General features: G+C 26.7%; 2 protein-coding genes across 6 annotated transcripts; both read left to right on the top strand.

Annotated features, from left to right (window-relative positions):
- Positions 1-877: 877 nt before the first annotated feature.
- LOC102676513 lies at positions 878-4,315 on the top strand. 5 transcript variants are annotated; one of them, XM_006616255.2, is made up of 7 exons: positions 878-1,051; positions 1,157-1,355; positions 1,586-1,847; positions 1,913-3,324; positions 3,766-3,898; positions 3,971-4,149; positions 4,220-4,315. In XM_006616255.2, the coding sequence occupies exons 2-7, from the start codon at positions 1,158-1,160 to the stop codon at positions 4,298-4,300; spliced, it is 2,265 nt and encodes a 754-aa protein (XP_006616318.1). In that variant the 5' UTR covers positions 878-1,051; position 1,157; the 3' UTR covers positions 4,301-4,315. The 5 variants fall into 5 exon arrangements, with proteins under 5 accessions (XP_006616318.1, XP_006616319.1, XP_031366597.1 ...); XM_006616256.2 differs by having other exon boundaries at positions 878-1,355; positions 1,572-1,847; XM_031510737.1 differs by having other exon boundaries at positions 878-1,355.
- A 470-nt stretch (positions 4,316-4,785) lies between these two features.
- Positions 4,786-7,200, top strand: LOC102678581 (kelch domain-containing protein 10 homolog). Its single transcript, XM_006616271.2, has 3 exons — positions 4,786-5,973; positions 6,055-6,384; positions 6,462-7,200. The coding sequence occupies exons 1-3, from the start codon at positions 5,299-5,301 to the stop codon at positions 6,636-6,638; spliced, it is 1,182 nt and encodes a 393-aa protein (XP_006616334.1). The 5' UTR covers positions 4,786-5,298; the 3' UTR covers positions 6,639-7,200.
- The last annotated feature ends 3,408 nt before the right edge of the window (positions 7,201-10,608 follow it).

Raw genomic sequence — 10,608 nt, forward strand, 5'->3', positions numbered from 1 at the left:
TATAATTATAAGATAATTAATTCTAATAATTATCCTATAATTCTAATAATTCTAAGAATGAATTAATTAATAAAAATTTTAATTATATCTAATAAAATTCAAAATTTCAATTAATATATACATAATTTTTCTTAATTAGTTTATCTCGTTTAAATAAAAATTTGAAAGTCTTGAATGATTCTTGAAAATCGATATACAACAATCAATTGTGCGCAGATAGATTATGAAACTTGTTTCTCTACATTTATGAAGCATGTCGATTACGCGTGCGAGGACAAATCGATATCGTTGATGACTTATGTATAGGTTATATGCATTAATATTATACAATATAGGACTTTTCAATAGGAAGGAATAGTTTTTGAAACGGAAGCTTATTGTTCTTATGACGTACATATTCGATGATATTAAGAATTGAATACTGGACGAACGTGATTGTCGTTGACATGAGAAATCAAAGAAAAATAATCAGTTACAATTGGCACGATTAGCGTATATTTAAACTTGTTACGATCATAATAGTAACTACGCAAACTTATCATTGTACATTCTTATTTGTAATAATTAAATTGTTTAATCTATAAATAATAAAAAAAAATATCAATAAAAAAATTCTTTTTTACTTTTAGTAAATCAAATATTCTACGCATAAATTCATCTAAATTATAGTTAACTAAATACTTGTCTGTATCATTTATATTATCATCTCATCTTCTTTTTTCTGTTTTAAAACCATAGTATGCCATGAATACCATAAATTCAATTTAAAACAAAATTCACATTTTGTCAAGTAAAATAAAAAAATTTTTATTTTTCATAGAATGATTAAGAAATAAATAATATTTAAACATTATTCAAGATGAACGAGTATAAAAATAAATAAGTATTTTTATTTATTATTATCGCGATGTATAATCTTTGTTATAATTCCAAATTTAATTAGTCGAAAGTCAGGGAAAATCGAAGAAGTAACAACTAAATGGAAGAATTATCCAATATGAAGTGAAACGCATTTATATTCACGTTTCTATACAATTGAACGAAACAGAAAGAAAGTAAGATTTGTTTCATTTTTGAATTTTCTCTCGTCTCTATTTCCAATAATATTCATCTCATTTCAATAATAAAATTTCTTGACATCTATGAAAATCGTAAGCATGGCTATGAAATCAAATCCAATTCTGCAAGACAAACTTGCTAAGCAAAATGAGATTAGCCATCAAATACTGACACGAGAACTTGAGAAACTCGAGAAGGTGGAGAAATCGGATATAAGGATGATAGAAACTGCATGGCATCGGTTTAGGTCACGTCACAAGGATCTGGAACATCGTGCACCATCCTTTGGATCAAATGTAAGATCTTGGATATTGCGTATAAAAAAGATCTCATTAAGGATGCACATAGCTTCCTTTTTATTTCTAATGGATATTTTTATATTGTTCGAGAAAACTTTAGTTAATTAAAAATTAGTTTATTCTATTGATGATTATTATATTCCCCAATACATTATATACAATCACCGGAAATTCGATTCATCATTCTATTTTCCAATCTAATTGCGAGCACAGTAATTGACGCGTAGGCTATTAATGTGCGCATGTACGACACTCATAATCCTGGATTTTGCTACCATTGTACGGGTGTCATTAAAAAAAGCAGTCAGATAATCGAACAAGAACAAGTGCCGAAAGATTCGTACGAATTCGTACGTTCGATAGTGTTCACCAAAGGGGAGGTAGATCCCGATAAAGTTCTTTGCCTTCATTTGTTGACCGCTCACAGTACCAAATGGAAAAACAACGATGATTCCATCGTCAGGCCTATTACATCTTTATTGGAGAAAGGTATAATTTCTTATAAGATAAATAAAACATTTATTTGATAATTATATGAATTATTTCTGCTGAAGCTAAGAACAAACATTTCTCTGGTGCGTGGAACAACATCATACCCTGTTACGTAGTGGATACTCAAATAGTTTCGTCGAACACAAAACTTCACGAAGATCCACGGAAGAAAATTCTGGAGGATCAAGCGATTCGAAACTTTGAGGAAAAATATAAACAATATATGGAGAACGATGCTGATTACGAGAAAGTTTTGTCATCTAACGCTAAATGTAGAAGAATATTGCCAGGCCTTGAAAAAATGCCTTCGATTTCACCGCATGTCTATTCTTTGCTTGGCGCCTCTCACGAATTGCGAATTAAACAAGCTCTTGCCGAAGGTGTAGTTAAAAAAAAATTCGCCTCTTCAAATATTGATTTAAACAGATTGGACGAGAACAGTATATCTTTTCGCCTTGACGATGATGACGATATCTTAAGTAGAACAACAATGAACTTATCTACTAGGAATTGGAGATCGATGCTTAGTCCGTCGAAAAGATCTACGTTTGGTTCATCATACAAGACCGATCATGGAATCACTATGTTAAAATCGAAACGGAGAAAGAATAACGACGTGATGCCTAAAGAGCTTATTACCATAAAATCTAGTATTAAAACGATGAAAGAAGCTCCTTCGAAAACATCGAGCATCAAGTCTCATTTTTACAGTATGTTTGGCAGTCGACCATCGACCTATTCTCTTCTTTCAGGCTCGATGAATCCAGATATGACTAAGAAATGTAGAAAATGCATTTACTTGAATGCTCCTATTAAAAGTATTGAACTTCGAAATAAAGATTACAAAGTCGTGCCGATTCTTGTAAATTATCAACTCCAAGCCTTAGTGCAAACTGTGTTCGAGGTTCTTGAACGCGTTAATCCAGAAAAATCAAAAAAAATAATTGATACCGCAAGAGATAGAGAGGAAATAAATAAAATGCTTGTGCGTTCGGAAATACAAAATTTTATTCAATCTCTGTTGGGCCAATCGTTAGTCAGCTCCCCAGAAAGTTTCGTACTTTCAGTAGCAACAATGGCGGATGAAATAGATCTTCGATTCGAGGGAATTCTAGAAAAGGAGATAATCGCGTTGACTCTAGAAATGCCGTCACTTCCATCTCTGGATGCTCTAATTACCGAGATACGAAATAACATTTTTTTTGAAAATAAAAAGAAACCTGATCAAACTGGAAATACCGGAATGATATCTTCAGATTTTAATACAGAAAAGATTGAAAATAAAAATCTTAAAACAGACAATAAAAATCATCGCCTCGATAACAAAATTAAAAAAAGAAGAAAGAAAAATGAAACTATACGAATCTCGGAGACAAAAATGGGAAATAGCTTGAGAGAAAACTCGAAGATAAAAGCAGCTGAACAACGAAGAATTTCAGGAAATGTTCTCACTAAACATACTTCGAATTCCAAAGTAAGATCTTTGTAAAAAAAAAAAAAAAAAAAAAAAAAAAAAAAAAAGGTTTTTAAGGGCAGGCTTTTAACCAAAAAAAAAAAAATAAAAACAAAAATTTTAGGAAAAGGTTCCAAAAAAACAACCTCCAAATTCAAAAGAAAAATTTTTTAAAAAAAAAAAGAAAAAAAAAAAAGATGTTTTCCACAGGGCCTTTAGAAACGAAAAAATTTAAAAAAAAAAAAATCGAAAAAAAAATTTTTTTTTCGATTTTTTTTTTTTTAAAAAAAATGTTATTTCAACGGCGCCTTAGAACCTGAAAAATTCCAAAAAAAAAAAAAAAAAAAAACATAAAGAAAAGCAAAGAAAATAAGATGTTATTGCAACGGCATCTTAGAACCTGAAATATTCAAAAGAAAAAGATCTGATAACAAATATTTTTCCTATTCCATGTGGTTACAGACTTGGAAAACTGCCCAAGATCTTAGTCATTTAGACGCAAATCATGTAATATTGCAAAGAATGACGAACACTCAGAGAATCTTAGTAGGACAAATGTGTGCTTCTCTTAAGACCAAGAAAATTAATAATGAAGGTTTTATCATATTTAAATTAATATTTTATAATTTGTAATATTTTCATGATTTATTTCTTGATTTTTGTATAGGTTTAATTAATCAAAGAGTACCGCTAGCGGCATTAATTGCTCCAGCTCTTTCACGCGATAGCATTAAATTGTTAACGCAAGGTACAACATATATAAATAAAAATATCATGAATGAAGAAGATGAGATAGAAGACAATGTCATAGTTCCGGATAAGTTAAGTGGTCCTTTACTTGCAAAGGTCGATATTAAATTCTTTTCATTCGTAAAAAAATGATATTAAAAAATAATAATTCATTATATATTTTTAGATACGACAAGATATAGCAGAAAATGAAACAAAACGACGTTTGAAATTTTTCCTAAAAAGTGAAATTAAAAATCTAAAATAATATAAAAATAATTAATCTTTTCGATTAATTAATTACTCAATTACATATTAGAAATCTGTAACCATTTATCGACTGTTAATAAAAATAAAATTCATACATATTTATAAATATCATAAGTAGATGGCGTAAGAGTTCTTCATGCATCTTATATTCAATATAAATTTAAATTTGTAAATAAAATTGAAAACATTTCTCTTTATTAAATTTGAATGTATAGAATGGAAAATCTTTCATTATAAGAAAAGTATTAAAATTACACGAAAAATTAATTTTTTATTAAATATAGTAGAATCATAAAAGGATAGAAAAAAACTTAATATCTATTTATTTGATGTTTAAATAAATAACTTATAAGCTATAAAATATTTATAAAATATATAATTAAATTTTATATATTTCATCGTATTACATAAATTAGAAATAATTTACACAATAAACTGTTAGTGAACGATTGAATATTATAACCAGTCAGCTGATTAATGCCGCGCAGTCGCATTTGTATTACTGCATAGGCGTAAAAGAAGAAGTTTTAAATGAAGCATAAGTTTACAACTGAATATGCTCAGTTGAAAAAAAGTGGTTTAAAAGTGGAACGAAAAAATTGAATCAAAATAAAATATTTTATATCTATTAAGTATACAATCATTAAGAAAAATAACAAAGAATTTTATTACGTTACGCCATGTTCATCGATGTAAGAAAAGTACACCAGATGTATTGTAGAGTTTGTGCAAGATGTCTATGTTAAAAATTTCTTATGCGCATCGAAACAATGCTCACATGTTTAATCAAAGTAGTACGACATTTATTTTAACGTATAAACCTCAACGCGACAAGTAATTTGCATAGATAAATGTAAAACGATATGTATGAATGTTACACATGGTTCTTTTTAAACACCATTTTTTGGATCATATAAAAAAAACCCTAAAGAAGCATTCATATTTTTAATTACTTTTCTGGAAAATAACGATCTATTGTCAATTAATTTGGCAAATATGTATACATTCAAACCATTTGTGTTCATGAAACATGAAGCACAGAGTGTAGAACGTCCAAAAGCTAGAAGTGGACATAGAATAGTGTGTGATCATAAGAATTTATATTCCTATGGTGGCTTTAATCCTTGTATCTCTGATACTGATCCTGATATGCAAAATGATCAAACATGGATCTCTAGTAAACCACTTTTTAAGGAAGTTTGGAAATTCAACCTTGTTACACAACAATGGAAACGGTTACCAGGTCAAGACAATATGCCCAATGAATTGGCATCTAATGCAGTGATTTTAAGGGGTAATGCCCTAATGGTTTATGGTGGAACTGGTGTACCATTTGGACATAGTTGTAGTAATCATCTTTATGTGTGCAATGTTAATGATGGTAAAATGTACATAGTTCCTGCAAAAGGAGAACTACCTGAACCCCAATATGGACAAGCTTTAGTATGTCATGGGTCATATTTATATACTGTTGGTGGTACTACAGGATACGAATATACTTGTGATATTCATAGATTTGATCTTAGGACTGGTGTTTGGGAAACTGTTTATATATGTTCTGGAAGAGATCAAAGTGAACCTACAGGACGATATAGGCATGAATTAGCTTTTGATGGAAAACTTATATATGTTTTGGGAGGAGGAACAGCTACAGAAGCATTTGGTTTCTCAGTATGTAAATTTTAATATAATTTTTCAGAATATAATATTTTGGATTTGAATTAAATACTTTGAAATGAAAATCATGTTTAGGAGATTCCTGCTTTTGACTTAGAAACAAATAAATGGATAATATTAAATACATATGGTGATAATGATGATAATACAGTGCCAGAACCTAGACGTTGTCATGGATCTGTACAATATACAGATGAAAAATCAGGTATCACATCAGTTGTAATCTCTGGAGGATATAATGGAGATCATGTTTTTTCTGATGTTTGGAGATTAGATTTAAAATTATTGCAATGGACATGTTTAAGAAAATGTATACTTCCATGTCCTGTATATTTTCATTCTGCAGCTCTTACTCCAGAAGGACGCATGTATACATTTGGTGGTATTATTAAAGAAAATAATAAGGTTATTATAATTCTTTTATTTATTTGTCTTCTTATTTTAATATTCATATATCTAAATTCTAAAAAATTTTATTACAGGTTGTAAGAACAGATGCAGTTCATTCTGTTTGGTTAACAATTCCTAAATTATCAGAAATATGTTGGCAAGCATTGATTTATTACTATCCAGATTTAAGGCATAAGTCTCAAGATCAATTACTTCATATGGGTATACCTTTAAAATTTGTGCAAAGAATTGATTGGTATGATGCATAATATTTAAGAAACTCTCCCAATATTTGCTACATATTCAAAGCGTTACCACTCCGACCATTGTTACCAGTTACTTATTGCATGAATATTGTAATTGTTGAATATTATTGCCATAATTTACTTACAATATTTTTATAAAAATGATACATAGTGTGTTGGGCAACTAATATGACAAATATTATCAATGGATCACTTTCTTTAAATTTATTTATATTATTGTGCAATATATATTTTGCATACTGGATGAAACTTTGTCTATGAATTATCTATGTGTTAAAAAAAGAAAGAAAAGTTCATATATTCAGAAATCAATATTAATGTTAATGTTAAATTTAATGTAAATGTTTCAAATATGTTAAATTGTAGTAAATTGTTAAATATAATAAAATTAAATCAAATTCAACTTTAATGAAATTATGTGAAGTTTGATCATAAAGTAATGAAATTTTTTAAAAAATATGTTTATACGAACTTTTTTTATTATAGCACATTAAATTTTTATTCAAAGTTTTATCCAGATTTTTTTTATACACTCTGTGTAATAAATAATGTATTATATTATTTCTAAAATCTTTCTGGTTTTTTCAAAGTTTATTATAACTCATTTGTATCTGTAAACAATTTAAATTTAGAAAATCAGAAATTGTAAGTAAATAATAGAATTTTATTTGCAAAAAGACTTGCAATATTTTTTTTTTTCTTTTTTTTGGTAAATCATTTTTTATAGTAAAAGTTTTATTTATTAATATTGTCTTTTTTATCAATTCGAATTATTCAATTAATATTTTTTACTCAGTCTTTTAATAAAACATTCTTATTGTGAACAAAGAATTATATTGCATGGTACATAAGATTACTGGCAAATATGTTCATTAATTTAATGAAATTTAATTAATTTAATTAAATGTTATAAAATATTCGCAACAAAAATATAATAACATATATAAATTTTTGATATAACTAAACTGCGCATATACTTTATTAAGAAATATGCTGTTTTTCTTCTTTTCTGCTATTTTTCTTATTTGTATTGTAAGATGTTTTCCACTAAAATTTGCTATATCTTTGTACATACATATATTTGTATTGTACATATATTTAAAAAGCAATAATGAATTCATTAGACAAAATTATTGAGTGCTACGATTAAATTAAAAAAAGAAAAATAAGAATATATAAAAAGAAATCGTCATCAAAACATATTGTTTTATTTTTATTAAATAAATGTTTAGATTAAAATTCAATTTTTGATTGAAAAATTCATTTAGTATCATGATAATAATAATATAATGTACTAATATATACAATCTTTATATATTGCTTAATAGATAAAATTTTTATTTCACTGTGTTTGTGAAATTTCGTTTTTGCTTTGTTAAAAAAATAAATTAAATAATGACAGAAATAGATATAATTTACAACTACTAAAAACAAATTTTATATCTTTAGATACAGATCAACAGTACAAATAATACACAAATATTTAGATATTATAAGTTTATATCTTCGGGTACACTTTTATTCAGTTCCTTGAAAAAATGAATCCTAAATCTAATAGTAATTATACAAAATAATTTGAATAAATTAATTCTTTTATTCAGGGAAATTGAATAGCAGAAAGTGCTCCATTGCAAAAGCCTTTTTATGATGATATTATGATAAGAATATTCATTACATAATATATCTATTTATTATCTATATCATATTACAGATTATTTTTTTAATGAATATAAGTGGATATGAATGATGTATTGATAGAAACCATTAATGATATTACTTATTCTTTTTTAATATTATATAATATTACAAATATTATGTTTCAACATTATGAGTCATAGTTGAATTCAAAATCTAATCCCAATTTTTTTTATATTATTAATTCTCCTACATAATAAGTTAAGTAAATTATATCTAAACTGTGAAGGCTGTATAAAAAAAAATATTAATGTTTCAAAAAAATATTATTGATCAAATGTCATTGAATATTTAAAAAGTAAGAAATTTTGTTAAAAAATCGAAATTATCTTATTTAAAAAATTTTTCAAATTCTTCTTTAAATAGAAAACGAAAAATAAAAATATTGCTTCTTTTTTAGTACAAAACAGTATGAATTAGAATATTGCCTTTCTGTACATTTGCAGTTTCTCTGAAATAGAATTTCATATCAAACTGAAGAAATATTTGCGTACCAATTTTGGAGTACAAAATAGCTTAAAAGTTATTTTATTATGTACGCAATGCGAAATATGCATCTGTTTATTATTAGTAGGCATGACTATTGAAAGAAAACTCGGGGAACAAATGATGGTAAAAAGAATGATAAATATTGTATGAATTTGTGTAAAACGCAAAGAACTCTTGCCTTAAAATTAGATAAGCTAAATGCATTAATTGTTTGTATGCGATACGTCAATTACGTATAATAAGTAATTTTTATTGACGTTCCATATAAACGAATTATTTCGAAAAATCACGCGAATTATACTTAAGTAGACACGAAGGTTGTTTCTCTTCTTATATATTGTTCAATTCTCGGTGCTATTTATCTAAATTTAAAAAAGCACGTCATAGGCGTGTGTATTAGTAAAGATAGATTGTAAATAGGAAATTGAATACAGTCAAGCTGATATCCTTAATTCTGTTTCTTTCTCTTCACATACCCTTTATTATATTCAATACCACACTATACTTAATATATATTAAAAGTGCTTATATACTCTATATATAAAGTTTGTGTAAAAAATACACTTTCTTATTGTTGAAGTTATAAATGTAATTATACTTGAAACAGATGGTTCATAATGCACAAATATATTTGGAATGCAATGTAATATTTGGAAATGCAATGTAACAAAAATATTTTGTAAAAATTATATCATTACAAGAATGTAACATTTAAAATATTGTATGTTACGTTTTGCATTGAATGAAATTATCAAACGTAACAGTTTTCAGATAAGAAAGACTCTATTAATCATTTAAATCTCGTACATTTAAATATCTAATTTGAAAATCTGAGTATTAATTCCAATTTCTCTTTTTCTCTTGATGCCTTTATCTTATTAATAATAACGGTGAAAGTATTTTATAGTACGCGCGTTTGTTTTCGTGCCTTTAAATGCGTGTACACGCGTTCATAATGATCGCGAAACGTCAATACGCGATAAGTACTTAGATATTATTACGTCTGCTCACAGAATATCGATAGACTGACAACATAATATCTCATTAATATGAACAGATGTTCTATTAATATGAACAGATGTGAAAACGTAAGAAAAATATTCAAAATTATGATATCGTTGAGATCAAATACATAAGACTATATTTCTAAATATTAAAAATAAATATGTAAATTAATGTTTGTATTTTTTGGTTGTATTCTAACTAACAAAATACGCAATATTCATCTGCGAAAATAAATATATTTTACAGACGTATATTGTAATTGATTTTTTTTGAAAAAGCGGCTTACAAAAGAAAATATTGTAAATTAATTTCGTTGTAAAAACAAGTGGAAATGTTTTATTATATGCTTAAAAAAGGTCGCTGTAATTTATAGCTATTGTACAGGTAACGATTTATGAAAAGATAAAGAGGTGTTATATAAACTGTTTCTACATTTCTTTCTATTAAATTACCAAATTAAATTCACCGCGCAAAATCCTTTAAAAAAGCGCCACTATACTTATATATAACATTAAGAAACATGTTAAAAATTGTATCTTCTACAAGCATAACCAACGAATACGCTACGACCACGTAAATCGTTTAATTTTAAAATTTCAAATCATGCATTATCGTAATTGAAAATAAAAAAAAAAAAGAATAATTTTTTCGATAAAATTTTTAAAATTAATAATTAATATTAATAGTCGAAGATTAAATGAAATATCTAACGTACGAAGTATTGTTCGGGTAATTTCGTAAGAGGCGCTCGTAGATTCGTACGTTTCCGTATCGCGCATGACCA

Source organism: Apis dorsata, unplaced genomic scaffold, assembly GCF_000469605.1.
Source record: "Apis dorsata unplaced genomic scaffold, Apis dorsata 1.3 scaffold_256, whole genome shotgun sequence".
NCBI lineage: Eukaryota > Metazoa > Arthropoda > Insecta > Hymenoptera > Apidae > Apis > Apis dorsata.

Excerpts from the sequence above, each read along its gene's own strand:
- LOC102676513 (XM_031510737.1), top strand. The coding sequence starts at position 1,143 with ATGAAAATCGTAAGCATGGCTATGAAATCAAATCCAATTCTGCAAGAC. Across the intron at positions 1,848-1,912 it reads TACATCTTTATTGGAGAAAG|CTAAGAACAAACATTTCTCT; the intron begins GTATAATTTCTT and ends TTTCTGCTGAAG. Across the intron at positions 4,150-4,219 it reads GTGGTCCTTTACTTGCAAAG|ATACGACAAGATATAGCAGA; the intron begins GTCGATATTAAA and ends ATATATTTTTAG.
- LOC102678581 (XM_006616271.2), top strand. The coding sequence starts at position 5,299 with ATGTATACATTCAAACCATTTGTGTTCATGAAACATGAAGCACAGAGT. Across the intron at positions 5,974-6,054 it reads CAGAAGCATTTGGTTTCTCA|GAGATTCCTGCTTTTGACTT; the intron begins GTATGTAAATTT and ends AATCATGTTTAG. Across the intron at positions 6,385-6,461 it reads TTATTAAAGAAAATAATAAG|GTTGTAAGAACAGATGCAGT; the intron begins GTTATTATAATT and ends ATTTTATTACAG.